Here is a 23,190-nt window from a genome sequence, read left to right on the forward strand (position 1 = left end):
AAATTAAAAAAAGGAGAGATCATAATCTGCAAAATGGGCAGGTTGAATTCAGGCTAAAAGTTCCTTAAGCAAGACACATAAGACACCCTTATAATGCTAAAAGATGGCATTTACAAGGAAAATACAGTCATTAGAATATGAAAAATCAAAATATAACATCAACCTTCATAAGGCAAAAGCAGGAGATAAGATTTGGAAAAAGTGAAAATATATTATTGGTAAAATATTTTGTTAACTCATTTTTTCAGTTTATCATAGATTAAATAAAAAATAGGTAAAAGTAGATCATCTTGAGTAAATCTAATTTATATATATATTCAGACTCTATCCTGCAAACAAAACAAAATAATTCTCTTTTTAATATCTGTGGAACTCTCACAAAAACTGACTATACATTAAGCTAAAAAAGAAAACCTATTAATTTCCAAGATGGAAACAATATACACAAATTTATCTGATCACAAAAAATTTATAAATTAATAACAAAGTTAGAAAACAAAAAGTTTCTGACATTTGTAAATTGAAAATTTTGCTTTTTCATGAAACTTTATCAAAGAGGAAATTCAGAATAAAATTTCTGCGTTTTTCTTCTTTTATTCTCTAACTTTATTGAGGTATAATTGACAGTTAAAAATTGTATATATTTTAGGTAAAAAACTTGATGTTTTGATACGTGTATATATTGTGAAGTGATCACCACAATCAAGCTAGCATATTTATCACCTCATGCAATTAACATTATTATACTATTATTGTTGTGGTAAGAATATTTAGGATCCGCCCTCTTAGCAATCAAGCATACAGAGTATACAGTACACTATTGTTATTTATATTAATATTGCCATTCATTAGATCTCCAGAAGTTATTCATCTTTGGTAACTGAAACTTTGTACCTTTTGACTAACAGTGACCCATTTTCCCCTCCCCTCTGCCCCTGGTAATCACTATTCTACTCTCTGCCTTCTATGAGTTTCACTATTTTGGATTTCACATTTAAGTTACGTAATGCACTATTTGTCTTTCTGTGTCTGGTTTATTTCACTTAACATAATGTCCTTCAGGTTAATTCATATTGTCACAGATGGCAGGATTTCCTTGTTGTTTAAGGCTGATTAATATTCCATTATATGTATTTATGTATTATACCACCTTTCCTTTATCCACTTACCTATCAATACACATCTAGTTTATTCCCATTTCTTGGCTATAGTTCTGCAGTGTACATGAAAGTACAGATATCTCTTCAAGACACTGATTTAATTTCCTTTGGTGATATACCCAGAAGTGGGATTGCTGGATTTTTATGGTAGCCATATTTTAAATTTTGGGGGGAATCTTCATACTGTTTTCCTTACTGACTTACCAATTAACATTCACACCAACAGTGTACAAGTGTTCTCTTTTTTCCACATTGTGACCAACACTTATTCCTATTGCTAATACTCATTCCAACAGGTGTGATATGATAGCTCACGGTGGTTTTGATTTGCATTTCCCTGATGATTAGTGATGTTGAGCACCCTTTCATATACCTGTTGGTCTTTTCATATGCTCATTGGCCATATCTTCTTTTGAAAAATATCTATTCAGGTCCCTTGCCCATTTTTTAATTGAGTTATTTGTGCTGTTTTGGTATTGAGTTGTATGAGTTTTTTTTCAAATATATATATTTTGGATGTTAATCTTTTATATATACAGTTTGCAAATATTTTCTTCCTATATATTGTAGGTTGCCTTTTTACACTGTTGAATGTTCCCTTTGTTGTAGAGATTTTTTTGTTTGTTGCAATCCCACTTATCTATTTTTGCTTTTGGTGTCTGTTCTTTTGCTGTCATATCAACAAACAAACAAACAAACAAAAACATTACCAACAAAAATGTCAAGCAGAAGCTTTTTTTCTCGTTTGCTTCTAGTAGTTATACAGTTTTGAATCTTACATTTATGTGTTTAATCCATTTTGAGTTGATTTTTGTATATTGTGTGAAATAAGGATCCAGTTTCATTCTTCTGCATGAGGACATACAGTTTTCACCACACCATTTATTGAGGAGACTATCCTTTCACCTTGCCAAAGATTAGTTGTCCAACCACAATGGGTAGATTTATTTTTGTTCCATTGGTCTATAGTCTGCTTTTATGACAGTGCCATACTGTTTTGATTACTGTGGTTTTGTAATATACTTTGAAATCACAAAATGTGATACCTTCAAAAAAGGGTGTTTGAAAAATTTCTTTGGATTCACTGAGAGTATTTTTAATATTGTCTTTTTGGCTTGCATATGTCTTCTGATCTTTCTATAAGAAGCTTATATTACTTTGTAATTATATGAAAACTAAGCCTTTTAAAAAATAAAAAGAAGATCTAACTTGAAAAAATATAAAATAAAATTTCTGTCTGGAAAAGTAAGCTAATGAAATCATTGTTTTTCAAATTATTGTCTATTAGAACTGATAAGATATAGTTGAAATAGTCCTTGAAAGGAAATTTATAATGTAAAAATGCTAAATGAATAAGAAGAGTAATAAAGGTCAACCAAGTAAGCATTCAATTTGGAAAATTTAAAAACAAAAATAAAACAAATATTTAGAGGAAACATTATTTAAGGAGAAAATCCTTATTCTTTGCATAAGGAAATAACTGAAAAGGACTTTATAGGATTAGAAAACGATAAATAGCTAGAAAGCAGAACAGTTGTAGAACTCATAATAGCATGTATTCTTTGAAAAAAGTGCAAAATAGCAAACTGTTAAACAGATCAATAAAAAGGGAGAAAATATAAAATATGAAATGAGAAATAAACATGAAAATAACTAACAATATAGAGGACACAAAATATGACGCTGCTTCTCTCACCCTTATGCAAGTGAATTAGGAAATCCACAGGAAATAAATATTTTATGGCAAAAATACCTAGAAAAATATAAAAATAAAACTCCAGTAAAACCAATTACCAAAAGAAAAACTGAAAAAAAAAAAAAAATGAAAAGTTACCCTCAAAAAGCTCCAGGTCACAAATAGATTCCCAGGGAAATTCGAACAATCTTTTAAGGAACAAATTCAGTTATGTGTTGCTTAACAATGGAAATACATTCTGAGAAATCCATCCTTAGGGGAATTCTTTTATTATTATTATTATTTCATTTTTCCATAAGTTATTGGGATATAGGTGTTATTTGGTTACATGAATAAGTTCTTTAGTGGTGATTTGTGAGACCCTGGTTCTCCCATCCCCCGAGCAGTATATACTGCACCATATCTGTTGTCTTTTATCCCTTGACCCCCTTGCGCTCTTCCCCTCAAGTCCCCAAAGTCCATTGTATCATTCTTAGGCCTTTGCATCCTCATAGCTTAGCTCCCACATATCACTGAGAACATACGATGTTTGATTTTCCATTACTGAGTTACTTCACTTAGAATAATAGTCTCCAGTCTCATCCAGGTCACTGCAAATGCTGTTAATTCACTCCTTTTTATGGCTGAGTAGTATTCCGTTGTCTATAGTGTATATATACCACAGTTTCTTTATCCAGTCATTGATTGATGGGCATTTGGGTTGGTTCCATGATTTTGCAATTGTGAATTGTGCTGCTATAAACATGTGTGTGCAAGCATCTTTTTCAAATAATGACTTCTTTTCCTCTGGGTAGATACCCAGTAGTGGGATTGCTGGATCAAATGGTAGTTCTACTTTTAGTTCTTTAAGGAATCTCCACGCTGTTTTCCATAGCAACTGTACTAGTTAGGGGAATTCTTTTTTGCACCTCATAGATTTTACCTTACACAAGCCTAGATGGTATAGCCTACTACACACCTAAGCTATAGGGTATAGTATAGCCTATTGCTCCTAGGCTACAAACCTGTACAGCATAGTACTGTAGTGAATACTGTAGGCAACTGTCACACAGTGTTAAGTATTTGTGAATCTAAGCATATCTACACATTGAAAAGATTCAGTAAAAATGGGACCACCATTGTATATGCAGTTCGTTGTTGGCTGAAATGTCATTATGCAGTTCATGATGACAACTCTAATAGCAGAGTTGTAGATTATAGTAATGCAAGCATATCTTCTAAATAATTTTCTGTAGCAAGTATAACATTGTTATAAAACCCAGCAGAAGTTGCACGAAAAGGAAACTTCAGCCCAAACTCAGTTATAAATATCAATGCAGATATCTCAATTTAGTAGGAAACAGAACTCAGTAGAACATTGAAGAATGCTGTGTTCTCACCAAGTGGGATTTAATGCAAGGGGAAAATAATGTAATTGTCTCCTTAGACTTTAAGCGCCATCTTTATTAAATAAACAAAACAGAACCCTTAAGGACTTTCAGTAAGGGATGGTGGATTGAACAGTGCCTCTAAATATGCTCCTTCCCAATATTTCCTTAAAATTATTGTAAAGATGTATTGTAAAGATATAGTCTACAAGTATGGGAAGTAAGAAGAGGAGACATAGCAATAAAATTTTAGAGGCAGAAAAATATCCTGATGAGGAAAAACTGACATAGCAACCCAAGAAAGCTAAGTCCTAGGCTGGCCAGGGAGAAAGCCAAGTACTGATTCCATTTCTACGTTAGAGTTCTCAGAAGGCTTAGGATTTGGAGGTGCTTGATACCTCTGAAAGGAAGGTAAAGAAATGGTAGCTGAAAAAAGGAAGAAAAGGTAAAAGCTATTTAAGAAGTAGCTATCCCCAAATTCATATTTCTTCGTGACTGATTAACTACCATTTTAAAAGAATAATTCACATGCTGGAGAGAGGAAAACAGGATTTCTGGCCTGGGACCTCCTGGCATAGTGGAGAGCAGTGGAGCTCTTCTGAAAACAGGGGACTAAGTGATGCTATGAGGGGTTAATGCCGACACGCACTGTGTCTTCTATTCACATCTCAGAACACTTGTAGCCAGGCCTTTGCCTTCTAACCAGGAGATTGAAAATGTCTTTTTTGAGGAATCTGACCAATACAAAGAGGAAAGCTCTCAAGTTATTGAGACGGGGTTACCCTGTACAGTGAAACTCAAATAGCCTGATCCATGTGCTCAGAGTTTCCAAAGTGCTCTTAATTCCTGACTCTAAAATATTAGCAGATAATTAAAGATATCCAGATACCTGAGGAAGACCTCCAATATGAAATATGAACAGAAAACCAAACCAAAAAAAAAAATGACCAAACAAGAAATAAAACAAGCAAACAAACAAAAAACAGAGGAAACAGTATTTAGAGACAAAAAACTCAAGAACATCAATATTTTTACAGATAGATAAAATAGTGCCTCTATAAAATCAGAACAGAATACTAAAAAAACAAAAAAAGAGTACTTGGAAAATAAAAGGGCCTCTTGGAAATTAAACACAAGATTGCAGAAACAAAGAATGCAATATAAAAGTTGGAGGAGGGTGACTAACTCATCGCAGTTTGTCTTAGCACTAAAATTACCACTCCTGGGAAACCTCTCTATCCTAGGTCACCTTAGTTGGAGGATGATATGGTTTGGCCCTGTGTCCCCACCCAAATCTCTTGTTGAATTGTAATCTCCAGTGTTGGGGGAGGGACTTGGTGTGAGGTGATTGGATCATGAGGGCAGATTTTCCTCTTGCTGTTGTCATGACAGTGAGACAGTTCTCATGAGATCAGGTTGTTTAATACGTGCAGCACTTCCCCTTCACTCTCCTGCTCCGCCATGGTAAGATGTGCTTGCTTCCCTTCGGCCGTAATTATAAGCTTCCTGAGACCTCCCACCCATGCTTCTTGTACAGCCTGTGGAACTGTGAGTCAATTAAACCTCTTTCCTTTATAAATTACTGAGTCTCAGATAGTTCTTTATAGCAGTATGAGAACAGACTAATACAGAGGACAAATTGACTAAACCTCTCAAGCTGATGAGCAAAAGGAAATGAGATGAGAATTTGAGGACTATCTAAAAAAGTCCAACATCCAGAAAGAGAAGAGAGAAGAGAAAGAGAAAGAAATGATAAAATAATTCACGAAAATTTTCCAAAATGTTACATATAAAAGAGCATCAAATTCCTACAAAAGTAGTTGAAGATATACCCACACCACATACTGGGGAATTTTCAGATTATTGAGGACAAAAAGAAATCCTGTGTGCTTCCAGAGAGAGAGTACAACAAAAAGGGTCATTTACAAATAATCAGAAATCAAAATGGCTGGGCTTCTAAACCACACTGGACAATAAAATAACCCAGTATAATAATACTTTCAAAATTCTGAAAGAAATTATTTTCCAACCTGGAATTTCATATTCAAACAATCAAATGTAAGAGTAGAAGAAAGTCAGTTTTCAACATGCAGGTTATTGGAAATTGGCTTCCAATACTCCATTTTCCCAGGAAGCTCCTTTAGGGTCCAGTCAATATGAGAGAAAACCAAAAAAATGTAAGACACAGGCTATTAGAAACAGGAGATCCAGGCAGGGCGCGGTGGCTCACGCATGCAATCCCAGCACTTTGGGAGGCCGAGGCGAGCAGATCATGAGGTCAGGAGATCGAGATCATTCTGGCTAACAGGGTGAAACCCTGTCTCTACTAAAAATACAAAAAATTAGCCGGGCCTGGTGGCAGGCGCCTGTAGTCCCAGGTACTCGGGAGGCTGAGGCAGGAGAATGGTGTGAACCCGGGAGGCGGAGCTTGCAGTGAGCCGAGATCGCGCCACTGCTCTCCAGCCTGGGCGACAGAGCGAGACTCTGTCTCAAAAAAAAAAAAAAAAAAAAAAAAGAAAAGAAAAAAGAAATAGGAGATCGAACATGGGAGAGAGGCAAATTAACTACCCAGAATTATGCTAAAGAGAATCACAGGATAATAATGTATACAAACATAGAAGGCAATTAGCACAGATTGAAACATAAATATTGAAGCTGTCACCACTAAGAATCCTTTCATCTTTGTATTGTATTGGCAACTGACAGTACTCAAGTGAGCTTGGCCAAGGTTCTTAGCTCTCTTTTGCCTGTCCAAGTGCTGGTAAGATTCTGCTCTCCCTCCCTGCCCAGCTGCCTGGGTAGAGTGAGGACAACACCTGATCCTACAGAAACATTCAGGTTTGACCTACTCCTAAGAGCTGAAGATTGGCAAAAGTGAACTTAGAGGCACAAAACACAGAGTAGCACACTCTCTGCAAACATTTTCCTCTTGATTGGATAGAACTTGATTCCACCGGATAAGCACATTTGGTGATTTCATTGCTTTCCATGGATCACCATGGGCTTGCCCCCTGACAACCTGAGAATTGATTTTTACACCCTCCAAGAAAAAACTGAAGCCTGAGTATAAACCAGAGACTGTTCAAACCACTTTACCTAAGCACCTTCAACTATCAATAACAACACTGTCCTTTTCTCACATAGTTAGTCTTGTGTTTGCTACTCAGTTGTCATATTAATCACTTTCACACTGATTAATAATTTATGTAATTACTTGGTAAAACAATGAAATGTTTTATTTAGAAATAAAACAAAATTATAAGTCAGAATCATCTTTAATGGACAAGTACTACATATGTTCCATTAAAGCTACCCACTGACATGGCTTTCATTTCATTTTCATTCAATGTTAGAGGCATTAACCAATGAAATTAGACAAATGGAAGAAATGAAAAGTATCATAACTGGCAAAGAGGAGACAAATTTATCACTCTGTTAGGTGAATTCATCTTTTTGGATTGACCCAAAACTTCTAAGAGAATCAAGTGAACGACAATTACAATCAGTACCATAATTCAGTAACGTGTCTTGGTAGAAAATAAATAGCTTTCATGTACTGATACAGAAAAATTCCAAAATTGTCAAATAAAAAAATCAAACAAGACACAGAACATTGTAAAGAGGTTATTATCTTTTTAAATTTCAAATTTAAATTTTTATTTTTTCTTCAACTTTTAAGTTCCAGGGTACATGTGCAGGATGTCCAGGTTTATTACATAGGTAAACGCGTGCCATGGTGGTTTGCTGGATGGTTCAGCACATCACCTAGGTATTATGTCCAGCATCCCTTAGCTATTCTTCCTGATGCTCTCTCTCTTCCCACAACCCTGGACAAGCCCCAATATGTGTTGTTCCCTCACCATGTGTCCATGTGTTCTTATTTTTCAGCTCCCACTTGTAAGGGAGAACATGTGGTGTTTGGTTTTACTGTTCCTGTATTAGTTTGCTGAGGATAATGGCTTCCAGCTCCATCCATGTCTCTGCAAAGAACATGATCTTGTTCCTTTTTATGGCCACATAGTATTCCATGGCGTATACGTACCACATTTTCTTTATCTAATCTATCATTGATAGGCATTTGTACTGATTCCATGTCTTTGCTAGATGCTATCTTTTTAAAATAATAAGTGTATGCATGTGCTGTGTGTGTAAAGTAAGATACATATTTGTATTTGCTTGATTTGTGGAAGACGTATACCTGTATGTAGGCCCTTTTGCAACTTTTCTTTGTAGCCTCAAGACTTCTTACTCTTTTGATTTCCTTGCTCCATTCACATAATTCATGGCCTCATGTAGTAGTTCCAACTTCCTCAAAGCCACTCATCGTTTTTCCATGTTGAAGACCCACTTTAGTTAAGGCCTCGTAACCTCCTTTCTTTGCAGTTGCACTCCTCTATTTGTTGCACCACCAGTTTCTCTCCAAAACAACACATTGCCTAGAATTGAAGACCTCATTCATTCTTTCCAGACCCACCCTTCCCTGATTCCTTATCCATGACAAACTCAACTCTGAAACTTACTATGTCATGAACTAAACCTTGTACTTCTGCCCCTCCACTCACGTTAATATTTTCCACAATGCCCTCCCCTTGACTTCTTGATTTCTTCCAGACCAAATCACAAGCATCTTTAAATTAATTTGCATGACTACCTACCTCTTCCATGAAGATGTTCCTAAACCCAGCCCACTTCTTTTGGATGGATTCTCTTCTTCCTTACACATATCTCCCTTAATACTTTCAAAAATAAACCTGGTGCCCTTCAGGAGACATTCCGCAGGCACTTGTTTTGTTCTGCAGAAGATGCTGGAGGCAGGGAATGAAAGGAATTTTTGAAAGAGACACACAATATACACCGAAAGCAGTTGTCTCATGAGGGACACCACCTCATGAGGAGAGGTTTTCTTCTTACTGGTAAGAGATTCTGACCTATGTCTATCATAGACCTAATTCCAAGCGTGCTTGACTTTTTTACACTAACATCCTCTTATGCCTTTCTTCTTCCCCCCAGGATGTAACAGTCCCTCCCAAGCCTGTCTCGCTCCATCCTTTATATCAGACTAAACTCTATCCTCCTGCTAAGTCACTGCTGCATCCACAGACCCTCTCACATGCTGACTGTCTTGCCCCAGGACCCTTCAGTCATCTGTCCTTCTCCTTGAGTGATGAACAGGAGAATTCTCACACCCTCCTCAGTCACAACGCATGCAACAAGGTGAGAACTCCTCCCCAAAATGAGGACTATTCTGTGCTGTGAACCTTCACTATGCTTGACTTTTAAAACTTATAAATGTGGAGGAAACTTATGTGTTAGGAATATTTAAATATTAAATATCTAAATGTATAAAGAATATTAAATATTTGTGTGAAAGCACATTACCTTATAAGCAGATAATAATTGAACTTGGGAAATAATAAACATTTATATATTTTTCCAAAGTCATTCCCTGATTTGTATTTTTCACTGTTTCATGTTCTAACTCCATGGTGGAAATTCCAAGACATTTTTCAAAACCTCACAAAACGCCATTATTAATTTATATTCTAGTCTTAGTTCAGTGTTCCTAAAAAGCTTCTTTAAATTACAGTGCCTTGTTGAGGAGGCACTTAGAGTCAATGGGCAAAAAATGACTTAGAATTACTGTGGGTATCTGCAAAATGATATTCACATTTTACTTTAAAATGTACCTGTCTGCTTCACTGTGTATAGTAACGCGATGTGTAAAAAATAATGAAGTGTTTCGTACCTGAAGTGTGTGTGTGTGTGTGTGTGTGTGTGTGTGTGTGCGTGTGTCTGTCTGTCTGAGTGTGTATGATACAAAACAAGTAAAAAATATTTGTAGTTGACTTTGGAATTGAATCATAAATGTTTTCTAGGAACAAGCAATTAAACTACATGGGGCTTACATATAAGTGCCCTTTGCTCTTCTGATAAGGGCATCCTGAGTAGTACAGATGCTCAGACCCTGAAAATTTCCTAAAATAATTGACTGATTAAACTTTAATTAAATCTTTTTGTGAAATTCAAAATCCTGTTTAAAAGCATTTATTCTACAAGATATATATCTCCAATTAAATACATCTGTATACTTAGAAATCAATCAAGATCATCTTCCAGAATGTAGTTGGATAATACTCCTTGGAGCCTGAGGCATTTTTAAAGAAAAAAAGTCAATAAACCCTGCCTAAATGCAAACAGTCATCCAAAAGCAAAAACTATAACACTATTATATAAGGAAAAATTAGATTTTTATATTTAATAGCTTCTATGACAACTGAATGATCAATTTTGATTAAACAAATTTCAAAATATCAATTTTTTGCCAATGAATGTTTTTGGGCAACATTCAATATGACATTTTTCTGACCTTTGTGTCCCACTCTTGGTCTAGAAAATAAGTATATGAGAGAAAGTATAATATTTAAAAAATTATTTTATATTATTTGAAATTCTTTCTGATTTAATATTTGCCAACAGCCATGAAATCCATTTAGTTATTCGAGTTAATAATTCTGACAATAATATTACCATTTACTTATAAATTGTCATCTATGATAAGGTTATGATTTAATTTACAGATATCAATTACATGATATAGCTCATTCTTTTGATATTTTGAAAGTGTTTTCTGGAACTGTTCAGCAAGGATAGACTCTATTTCATCCATATGTCAGCCTTTGTTTGATTAGGCTGAGAAGAACAAAAGCTGTGTGAAATCAGACAACTATTTTCAGTCCACATAATTCTCATAATAGATTTTGTCTTTCTGAGTGTGAGATTTATTGATACTGAATAAAGAACCATTCATAACCAAAATAATAATAGTAATAATAATAAGATAGTAATACAACATTTTTAATGGAATGTTCAATTGCTTAGTCTTGAATCTGTATTGCCTTATTAAAGTACATGAATTACCAATTTGATGTCTATGTTTACAAACATTGTTTGTTAGATATTGGGTGAATAGCATACTAATTTATCAGGATTTTTTCTTTTTACTTGAAATAACTTAATGCCTTTAATTGTAAGACATAATCTGTTATTTAATTAACTTTTCTCCAATACTCTAATACAATTCCCAAGTCTGACCTTACAGCTTTGCCTACTGGCCTATCTCCAAACTCAAATCTTCCCATCCTTCCCTCTGGAGAACCACGCTGAACTTGTCTTACCAATCTTTAGAGTCCCTCTTCAACTGGGCTACAATAGGTGTTCAACAGGTTGTATTCTTCTTCTGCTGAGTCTGCAGTGTGCACTCTTCTAAATTTTCATCAAACTCCTTATGTCCTAAATCTTCACCTTAATCCCTCCCTTACTTTTTTACTTTCAAGAGGGAACTTTATAACTGGGTGCATCATATCCTATAAGGATGCTCAGGTAGTTTCTTTTCATCCTGGAATAAAACAGTACAACTACCTTCTTCACTTCCTTGCAGCCTCATGAAGGAAATCATTCCTTTTACTTTCTTTTCTTTTTTTTGTTTTAATTATACTTTGAGTTCTGGGCTACATATGCAGAACAAGCAGGTTTGTTACATAGGTATACATGTGCCACGGTGGTTTGCTGCGCCCATCAACCCGTCATCTACATTAGGTATTTCTCCTAATGCTATCCCTCTCCTAGCCCCCCACCCCCCAACAGGCCCCAGTGTGTGATGTTCCCCTCTCTGTGTCCATGTATTCTCATTGTTCAACTCCCACTTATGAGTGAGAACATGCAGAGTTTGGTTTTCTGTTCCTGTGTAGTTTGCTGAGAATGATGGTTTCCAGCTTCATCCATGTCCCTGCAAAAGACACGAACTCATCCTTTTTATGGCTGTATAGTATTCCATGGTGTATATGTGCCACATTTTCTTTATCCAGTCTATCATTGATGGACATTTGGGTTGGTTTCAAGTCTTTGCTATTGTGAATAGTGCTGCAATAAACATACGTGTGCATGTGTCTTTATAGTAGAATGATTTATAATTCTTTGGGTATATACTCAGTAATGGGATTGCTGGATCAAATGGTATTTCTGGTTCTAGATCCTTGAGGAATAGCCTCACTGTCTTCCACAGTGGTTGAACTAATTTACACTCCCACCAACAGTGTAAAAGAGTTCTTCTCTCTCCACATCTTCTCCAGCCTCTGTTGTTTCCTGACTTTTTAATGATCACCATTCTAATTGGCATGAAATTGTATCTCATTGTGATTTTGTTTTGCATTTCTCTAATGACCAGTGTTGATGAGCTTTTTTTCATGTGTTTGTTGGCTGCATAAATGTCTTCTTTTGAGAAGTTTTTGTTCATATCCTTTGCCCACTTTTTGATGGGGTTGTTTTTTTCTTGTAAATTTATTTAAGTTCCTTGTAGATTCTGGATATTAGCCCTTTGACAGAAGGATAGATTGCAAAAATTCTTTTATCCTTGAAAGTGAGATAGCCCAGCAGGTAAGTGGATGATACCTCTAGTTCCTTTGTCTGAGGTTATTTCTTGACCCAACCCTTTTTAGATGGTGCTATTGGGCAAGTCCTTTAGACTCTGAATGCCTCCGTTTACTCATTTTTAAAATGAGAATAATAATAGTACCTACTTTATTAGAGTATTATGAAAATAAAGTGGACAAATATGTGTAAAAGTGCCTGAAGATAATGAAAAACATATAAAAGTTAGATCTTATTATCACTAAGCTTTCTGGGATTGTCATTCTTACTGCTCTCCAAAATTGTCCATTCTTCTCCATTGGATTCCTCCCCTTTGTATGCAGAAGCCTAAAAAACAAAACAAAACAATACAAAAGGAGCACTTCATCCTTTTTCTTGATGATGCTGCAAATCTATCAGTTTCAAAATTTTCTTTCTCTCAAAGTGGTCAATAGCCACTATCTCCATCCCCTTTCTACAAACTCACTCTTCAGCCCGTTCTTGAAAGCATTCTGACTTTCACCTCTACCACTCTACTGAAATTGCTCTGTCAAGGGTAAACTGGTTGTCAGCAAATTCAGCTGAATTTCCTGACACAGTTGATCATTTCCTCTTGCATTTCTCTCCTCACTCTGCTCTTGGGATAATATGCACATCCTAACTTTCCAACTGCTCCTTCTTTGCTTTCTTTGTGGACACTTCTTGCTCCTCTACCTCTTCTTTCTAATTGCCTCACTTCAGTTATTTACCCACTCACAGGCCTTAGTGATTATCTTAGTACTGATAAGTCTCAAATCCACACTTCCCATTCTGCTTCTCCAGTTTCATATCTTTAGCTGCTTGCTTATCATTTCCCCTAGGATGTCATGTTGTCACCTCAAACTCATCATTCATTTTGTCTCAAACTAGTTCTGCACTGGCTTTTCTACTTCTGTCATTAAAACCACAATTTTCAGTCCCCAAACTCAAAACTTGATTCATCTGTTATGCTTTATGCTTTTTCTGCTTTGTCCTTATATTGAGTCATTCACCAAGTTGAATGCATTCTTATATTTTTTCACACTAGTCTTTATTATTATTATTTTACTTTACTTAAACTGATTTTCTTATTTTCCTCTAGGCACGCCTTGGAAATTCCTTACTGTTCTACTTGTTCATGCATTTTCCCAAATAAAATACTCTTCTATGTTCTCCTTGCTTACACAAACCATTCTTGTACTTTAAGTCCGAGTTAAATTATCTCTCCTCTTTTGTGACATTTCTCCATGCATCACTACTCAAAATGATTTGTTTTCTCCTTTCAATTTCTATACTCTTTTCCTGTGCCAAGGCATCTCATGCATATTATAGGTCATCGTGTATTCATTTATTGTGTTTGTCTTGGTGTCTATCTAGGGTGTGACATAATATGCTATTTCCCACTTTATAGGCAAGGTAGTAAAGATCTATTAATGATGAACAATTTCTACAATTACCTAACTTTTTCACTAGGAGCCCCAGATGCTTGAATTATTATGATTATGTCTATTTCAAGTAAAGACTAAATCTGAGTCAACTTATGGATTTACCAGTTCATTTAGAATAATGTCACTCCGTTGAGGATATTTCTTTTATTGAAGGCTATATCCAGTTTCCACAGATCTGATGGAGTGTGTTGGGAGCATAGGTAGGGTGGGGTTGTGGAGGCAGGGGGCATCCAACCTTCTCCTGTGGTGTTCTCATTCCTTTCTGTTATATAACCATGAGCCGTATAATACATGGTTACATCCTTTTTTCTTCCTAGAATGGCATGTCCTTATCAACTGTAGGTCAGTTACTTTTGTGGCCCTACAGCTTACATGGGAGAACATTATTACCTGCTTGCTGGGAGCAAAGTGAACTTTATCTCAGAACCATTCTCTTGGATGCCCTACATATCTTTCTCTGTTCTTCTGTTCATGTCCCCTTTGCCATAGGGAACTCCAAAACAGTCCGTATTTTTGAGTTCATCTACTCACTAAAATTTATTTGTAACCCCAAATCAGCACTCATTGTGTTTGCTCTTCTAGTCATTTGTGGACATTCACAGAAAAGGGAGAAATTCGAATCCTCTATGTTCCCAGCTTAGGTTGGACAAGGCAATGCTCTGCTTTCTTGCTGTCATGCTGTAAACAATTGTCCTTTTTAAAAGCCAGGTGCGGTGGCTCACGCCTGTAATCCCAGCACTTTGGGAGGCCAAGGTGGGTGATCACCCGAGGTCAGGAGTTGGAGACCAGCCTGGCCAACATGGTGAAACCACATCTCTACTAAAAATACAAAAAATTAGCCAGGTGTGGTGGTGCACACCTGTAATCCCAGCTACTCAGGAGGCTGAGGCAGGAGAATTGCTTGAACCCGGGAGGCAGAGGTTGCAGTGAGCCGAGATCACGCCATTATACTCCAGCCTGGGCAATAAGAGCGAAACTCAGTCTAAAAAAAAAAAAAAAAAAAATTGTCCTTTTTGCATTCTGTCCGGTATCATGTTTTTGTTTGCATCTCTGTGTGTTTTGTTGGTAATTTTGCTGTTTAAAATGGCTCCCAAGCATAGTGTTGAAGGGCTTTCTGATGTTCCTGTGCTCAAGAAGGCTGTGGTGTGTCTTAAAGAGAAAATAAGTATGTTAGGTAAGTTACTCTTAGGCTTGAGTTATAGTGCTGTTGGCCATGAGTTTGGTGCTAATGAATTAATAATATATTAAACATGTGTCTTTAAACAGTAAACACACATAAAACAGGTTATTTATTGATTGGTTGATGAAAATGTAACCAGAGACTTGCAATAACCTAATCCAGGTTTTCCCCAGGAGAAATGGTTTAGTATTCACGAATTCCATGCTCATGGAGGCTTTAAGGACATAACTGCTGTGAATAATCAATAATGAGGGTGATTGTACCTTTGTTTGGTTTTCTCTGAGAAGACCATCACTTATGAGTAGTTATTTTGGGAGGTGGTTCCAGGAAATACCTGTTAGGGGAGTGGGGACTGAGACAAGGAGGAGAGGCATCTGGTAAAGAGTGTGTGAGCAAGCAGGTGACCACTGTGGGGAACTGGAGCTTTATATGGCTGGGGAACTCTGGGAGCTGCTGTAGGGAAACACAGCTCAGAGCCCTGCTGTCTGAGGGGTGGAGGAGGGAAATTCTGGCAGTCATTAGTTGAGGAGAGGGGATGGGGCAGCATCAATCCCCGGAAAGAGCTCTGAGGCAAAGAAAAGTAGAAACAGGTAGTTTGAAGTTCAGAGGATGGTTGCTGCTTAAACGTTAAGGACTGAGAAGGTATACATAGCTCAATGACTTATAGTATATGTACGTGTATAAACATATATACATATATATTCATAAAATTTTATATTTGTGTTCTAATTTTGAAGTCCAGGCTCCTGCAGATCAAAACTTTGGCTGTTAAAACTTAAGGTGGCTTATGCCTGTAATCCCAACACTTTGAGGCTTGCTTGAGCCCAGGAGCCAGAGACCAGCCTGGACAACATAGGGAGACTGTGTCTCTACAAAAAAAAAAAAAAAAAAAAATTAGCTGAGCATGGTTTTGTGCACCTGTGGTCCCAGCTACTCAGGAGGCTGAGGTGGGAGGATTGTTTGAGCCCAGGAAGTAGAGGCTGCACTGAACCGTGATTGTGCCATCACATTCTGGGCTGCACAACAAAGTGAGACCCTGTCACAAAAAGCAAACAAAAACAAAATAAAAATCTTCAGGATATTTTCTTTGTTTTTGATATATTATGCTTTGGACTATGTATATTGCTGAAACAAGAAAGGGTACAAAAGAAAGATGTATCTGTGTGGGTTAGTATTTTAAAATTGTATCTACTCTACTGTAGTCATTTTGTCCATTTTTCCCCCATTTTACAATGCATTTAAATTATTTTTTATCTTTGAAGGTAGCAAAGTACCATGTACAACACACCTGTTTATGTCTAGATGAAGGCCTACTGGAGTCCATTTTCTATTTTTAAAAATTCAGCTCATTTAGAAAAATAATATTCTTCCTAGGCACCATAAATATGTGGCCACATGTGTCTCAGCTTACTTACCTGGCCCTGAGGTGAGAAAACTAACACACACATAAAGTGTCTAAGTAGAAAGCTTATCACTGTCCATGACTTTTCTTCTTTCCAATCACCCCTTCTCATTTCTTCTATCTTCTACTCTCATAATTTCCAAGGTATACCTCTCTTTTTAAGTCACCCTAAAATTCTAATTTTTCTGGCCTACTTTCAGTATTCCCACTTAATTACTCAGTTTTATGCACTTTGTTCTCTTTTCTTATTCCAACTACATTTTCTCCCTTTTATTTAGCATAGCTACAAGCCATGTAGACAGGAAGTTATCACTTATTGTTTTCTCCCTTGAGTCTCTACTCTGCCAGTTTGCACCAGCAAACAAATGAGAAACACATGGCCAGTCTGTGAATAGAAACTAGAGGAGTGAGGACTAAGCCTTCACAGTCAGGATGACTTTTCTGATCTGTTGGCAAAAGCAAGGCTGAGATTTCCTAAGCAAGAAGGCTCTATTTACAGTGAAAGCTTGAGAGGTTTTACAAGCAAAAATAGGATCTTTATAGACAGAGAGACAGCTTTAAAGCCCCAGGAGAAAATTCACAGCCATCCTTGAGGATATTTTTTTTTCATTTAAAAAAAAATTATTTGATGCCAAGTTTGCAACAGTGGAGCCATTTTATTTCACTTTTAGTTTTCTAAAAATGCATGATCTTTGTGTGTTGTTTGTAACCATACACTATTTTGTTTCAAGTCTGCTTCTGTCTCATGAAAGAGATAAATAAGTATGGCAGATTTCTTCACATATACTGTAGATTCTCTCCTTTCTTCCACTGCCATTAAATCCTATTGTAAGTTTTTATGCAAGGGCTAGTTCTAGATTTCTCTAGCCTTTCCATTTGCATATTTCAGTATTTATATATAACAGTAGTAGTCTGTTCAGTATTTATATAACAGTAGTAGTCTGTTAAAAAATCTCTACCACTATAGCTTTCACTTCATAGCCAGAGCAGGCTGTTCATCTCCTACCTCTCCATTCTTCTTGCCCAGAACCCCTCACAGCCTGAACACTCTTACTCGCAGGCCGCAGGCTGTTGTCATTCCTAGAGGTCAGGGCATGACCTTTAAGCTCTCTCACATAGACAGGAAAATGTATACTCCTATGTAGATGATAATGTGTTCTGATCAGTCTGAGCCATTTAAACATATATATATTATAAACATATAACATATATATGTTTAAGTGGCCCATACATATATATGTGTGTGTGTATACATATATATATAATATATATGTATACACACACACACAGACACATATATGAATAGAAACATTATATATGTATATAATGTTTTGTTCTATTTTTTGAAGAATTTTATTTTTTAAGTAGTTTTGAGGCTGGGTGCGGTGGCTCATGCCTGTAATCCTAGCACTTTGGGAGGCTGAGGTATGCCGATCATTTGAGGTCAGGAGTTCAAGACCAGCCTGACCAACATCCAACATGGTGAAACCTTGTCTCTGCTAAAAATACAACAACAACAAAAAAATTAGCTGAGCATGGTGGCACATGCCTGTAGTCCCAGCTACTAGGGAGGCTGAGGCAAGAGAATCACTTGAACCCAGGAGGCAGAGGTTGCAGTAAGGCGGGATTGCACTACTGCACTCCAGTCTGGGTGACAGAGCAAGATTCTGTCTAAAAATAAAAAATAAAATAAAAAAAAAGTGTTTTGAAGAGAAATATTTATGTCTACCACTATAATAAACCCTTCCAGTCAATAAATATTTTTAAAATTATATGATTTCAATATTTTTAGTGCCCCTATTTTATCAGAAGTGTCCTGTTTGATGAGTAAGCATACAGTCACTCTACTTATGGTGAAATGCAAGTTAAAATTCATCTGTAGAGTCTATTTGTAATGAGGCATCAGTTGCTGAATTTATTTTGCAGAATCAATGAATTGTTGTATGCCTATACTTGAAAAAGTAATTCAAACTCTTGTTTTAACTTTTTTACCTGTGAAATGACAAACAACAACAACAACAACAACAAAATAGAATCACTATTACAGAATTGTTACCAGGAACAAGTGATATATGAAAGTAAAACTGTCACATTCCAACTTCGGTATTCAGCTTTATACATTTTTTAGCGTCTAGCTATTATAGTAGAATTTTGGTGCTGGAGCGAAGAAACAATCCATCAGTATAACTCGTAGGCCATTACTCTCATCTTCAATACCTTTTTCCTTTTATTACGGCCTATTTTTTTATTGATTTCTGATTTGTTCACATATGTATTTCCTTTAATTCCCATTTCTCACCCTTCTTTCCTTTCTGCCCCCAGAGAAATATGCTAAACTATGTGATGTGTATGTTTGTGCATTTTCTCTCAAAAGTTGCAGTGTTATTTTGTGTGCATATGACATATTTACATAAATGTTATTGTGCCACACATTTCGTTGTCTTCCTGCAGGTTTCTGTCTCTTCAGCTGTAATAGTAGGACGTTTAGTTCGGTTTCAAAACCCTAACTTTAGGACTCAGATTGGGCTGTTTTCTTCAGAATTATCTGGGGAGCTTTAGAAAAGTGCAGATTCCTGGCCGGGCATGGTGGCTCACGCCTGTAAACCCAGCACTTTGTGAGGCTGAGGCAGGTGGATCATGAGGTCTGGAGTCAGATCATCCTGGCCAACATGGTGAAACCCCATCTCTACTAAAAATACAAAAAATGAGCTGGGCGTGTTGGCACGCACTTGTAGTCCCAGCTACTCAAGAGGCTGAGGCAGGAGAATCGCTTGAACCCAGGAGGTGGAGATTACAGTGAGCCCAAATCGCGCCACTGCACTCCAGCCTGGCGACAGAGTGAGACTCCATCTCAAAAAATAAAAAAAAATAAAAAAAAAAAAGCAGATTCCTAAGCCTACTTACAACTTAAAAAATTTAGAAATCCCAAGAACTGGGCAACCTCAAAGTTTTTACCTCATAGAAAACACTATGCTTCCCCTATAACAGACATTTCTCTTTTTTTGCCTTTTAAATTCTCTAATGATTCAGCAAGAAAATGAACTTTCTTATAAAAAACTTTAAAAGAAAAATTATATTGGCATGTTTATAAGTACTAGATTATAATTATTTTTTCCTCATATAACTCCTAGTAAGTAAGAGGAAACACAACTGTTAAATTAAATACATATGGAGAGAGTATATGTATATATACTATAATATAGTATATACTGTAATGTATCTAGTATATTAGCTTAGGATTTTTTTTGTTAGAATAAGTTATGAAATATTGGGTTTAGCTGTTAATCAAATTGTCCCCATGTGCTTGTAATGTTTACAATTAGGCCTGAGTGTTTACACATTCAGTATTCATAGACTTACTGAATCAGAAGGTGTATAACTTTTTCTGGTATGCTACTTCAGCTATTAAAAGTCCTTTCTCTTTGAAAAAATACCATAGCTGCCAACATGTACTTTCTTTTTTTTTTTTTTTTTTGAAATGTCACCAAGAGATTTTTAATTTTTTTTTTTCTAACATACTTTCTTCTGATTTCCTTTTTTAAAAAATTAAAGTGCGCTTTTCATAAAGATATTTTAAATTATAGCAATTATTTATATTAGAATTATGTTTTTGCTAAAAAAGATGAAGCATTTACTTATAATACATTTTACCTTTATGATATGTCAACAGAATATTTACTGATCATTTTTTCTTAGCCTTTTTCTAAGCAGCTGCTCTTGAGATTGTAGATTAAGAATAAAGAAGGAATATAACTTGTCTGAAATGAAAAATGGGGAGGAGAGTGAGCAAACAGATGTATTTTCAGTTCAATTATATGCGTTATTTCTGTCTTCTCTATGTAAAGAATCACTCCACTTACAATAAGGCAAGGGAGAATCATCTATTAGAATAGTGAGGGAGCCTACCTAGCAAAATGTATTCTGAATGAGAAATACACATATAGGAAATAGGAGAAATGAAAAACAATAGCAATAGACAGCTAACTCCTTTTGTTTCCCCATCATAGAGGATTAGGGGTTGGCATACCTACTCTGGAACCTCTGGTGAGTTTTCATGGTGGTCTGATGTTGTGTGAATGAGGTAGGAGGACAGAGAAAGGAAAGAAACTTTCATGTCTAGAGTGGGTAGGTGGGAGAGGCCCCTTCACGAGCTGGCTTTAGCCTGCTTCCTAGGCCATGAGCATTCTTTTCTTAAACTCCTTGGATATTTCACCCTGTAAACATTGAAGGCTGACTTTCCTTGTTCATTTCTTCTTCTACTTATTTATTTTCAAATTTAGTACGTGTGTAAAGTTTATATTGGTAATGTTATTGAGAGCATGCAAATTGGTATTATCATTGCATTGCTACTCAGAGAATTGACCTTGTAAATCTGCAGAAATCCAATAAAAACTAAAATATTAATATTATAGGCATATTTTCAAGCATGGGTTGATTTTTTTTTGGTAGCTCCTCTGAAATTTTTTTTGCCAGAGGTTTCTTCTGATATTTTAACAAAGATAAATCAACAAGAGTTCATAGAGATTATGACTTATCTGGAGAAAGGAAAATCTAAAGTAATTCTAACCTTCCCCTACTGCTTCAAAGGCTGAGAGGGCTTTGAAATAACAATTTATTTTTCTAATATATGCTGTAAATATTTAAACCTAAAGATGTGAAAAATCTTTTATGAGTATATGTTAAGAATAAAGAAACAGCTCTTTGAGTTAAGCAGTCTACAATTGTATGTAGCTTCAAAATTAGAAAAATGAACATTAAGTGATTTGGTTCAAGGTTACCAAAATCTTGACTAACTAATAGCCTAATTTATTACTAAAGACAAAAAGCATAGACTTTGCAACCTTTTTGTTCCAACATAAAGTCTAGGAACTCAGGAGTCTAGAAGTTGACAAAACACATTTATTCATTTCATAAAGATGTATTGAATATCTGTTAGGTGCAAAGCACCGTGTTTGTGCTGGCCATGCACTGGAAAGCCAGCAGACAGAGACATGGGGGCCTTTTCCAAGTCCTTATTTTCTACATAAGGATAACAAATTAAAGAAGAAAAAAACTCAATACTTAGTGATAACTGTTACAACTGCCATGCAAAAGACGTTTGGGCAGGTATGAGTATATGTATCTGAGGTCCTGATCCAGTCTGATGAATCAGGAAAGACTTAATGAGAAAATGGTGTTGAATCTGAGGCCTGAAAAGAAGTGAAGGCTGGGAGTGGGCTGGGCATTCCAGCTAGATGGGGCAGCAAGCATAAACAGACAGAAAAAGAACAGAGCAAACTTGAGAAAACGAAAGCAGGCCAGAGCATTGAAGAAGCAACTGGAATCAGAAACTATAATGTGAAGTTAGCATCAATTAAGATTACTAGATAGCTTCCACCTTCCTGAACATAATGAGTTATCTGAACTGCGGGGAAAAAAGCAGGGAGTGAGTTGAGAAGTCACTGAAATTTTATAAGGAACATATTTAGAAAAAGTAGACAACATTCCACTTACTTCACATGCAGCATTTTATTTAGATTTTAAAACAATCATAAAGTAGGGTTTATTTTTTCTTTTACATATGAAGAAACTGAGGCTCAGAAAGTATATATAATTTGTACAAAATTTTACAGAATAGCTTAAAAGCTGATGCTTGATTAATTTTCTTTGAGACACCTCCCTAATGTCTATCAATAAAGCGGCATTACCACCTTCACCATCACCACCACCCAGGAATCACACACAGGCTTCCATTTGATCAAACACAGCACCATATATGTAAATCAGGTCTAGAACTAACTGCTGAGGCCATCTGACTTCCTTCAGTGTACAGATAAGAAAACTGAAGCCCAAAGATGCAAAGTGACCTACCCAAGGCCATGGCATGAGTTACTGGCAGAGCCTGGGCTTATGAATTCCACAATGCTTTTCACATTTCATCTCCAGGCTCCAACATTCTTTTGGCAGAACTTTCCACTTGGCAAAGGTTAGTGGCTAAGAGAACCGTTAAACATCTAGTACTCTGACAAAATTGTACTGAGGCAGCCACATTTATTGAAAAAAGTCATCTTGAATTTTGGAGGCAAAAACATCCCTCAAACCTCCTCATTAATAATGTTTGTTTATGTTCTAACTTTATGTATGATTAGAAATCTGTGTGAATAAACCGAGGTAATTTATTTTCAATCATCATGGAAATAAACAGCTTTGCTCTCAATTCTAAAACTTTTCTGACAAGTTTTAAAGATAATGGAGATTAGATAGCTATTGAAATGATTTAAAGTATAAAATATTTGAGATTGTTGGAATTGGAAAAAAGACTTTATCAAACATAAAATGGGTTTTTAAAAATGTTTTAAGATTTTTCAGGAAACCAAAACATGTACACTATTTGATGATGCCAAATTGTTTTCAAAATGAATGAATGTGTTTAATCCATTCACAAAGAACATTCTGTTCAAAATGACTAAATGCAAATTAATTTGACTTTTAACATTAAAAAATGAATGTCAATGAGCAGATATTTTAAGAGAA

General features: G+C 35.9%; 1 protein-coding gene across 9 annotated transcripts in view; it reads left to right on the plus strand.

Annotated features, from left to right (window-relative positions):
• MLIP (muscular LMNA interacting protein) overlaps positions 1-23,190 on the plus strand; it is a 251,973-nt gene that overhangs the window by 208,199 nt on the left and 20,584 nt on the right. For 8 of the 9 annotated variants that reach the window (XM_054492411.2, XM_054492420.2, XM_054492419.2 and 5 more), the window contains one exon: positions 9,234-9,437. The exons of the other annotated variant lie outside the window; for it this stretch is intronic. In XM_054492411.2, the coding sequence (XP_054348386.1) occupies positions 9,234-9,437 (204 nt within the window). The remainder of the gene's footprint in view (positions 1-9,233; positions 9,438-23,190) is intronic. 9 annotated transcript variants of the gene reach the window in all.

The sequence above is a fragment of the Pongo pygmaeus genome, chromosome 5, assembly GCF_028885625.2.
Source record: "Pongo pygmaeus isolate AG05252 chromosome 5, NHGRI_mPonPyg2-v2.0_pri, whole genome shotgun sequence".
Lineage (NCBI taxonomy): Eukaryota > Metazoa > Chordata > Mammalia > Primates > Hominidae > Pongo > Pongo pygmaeus.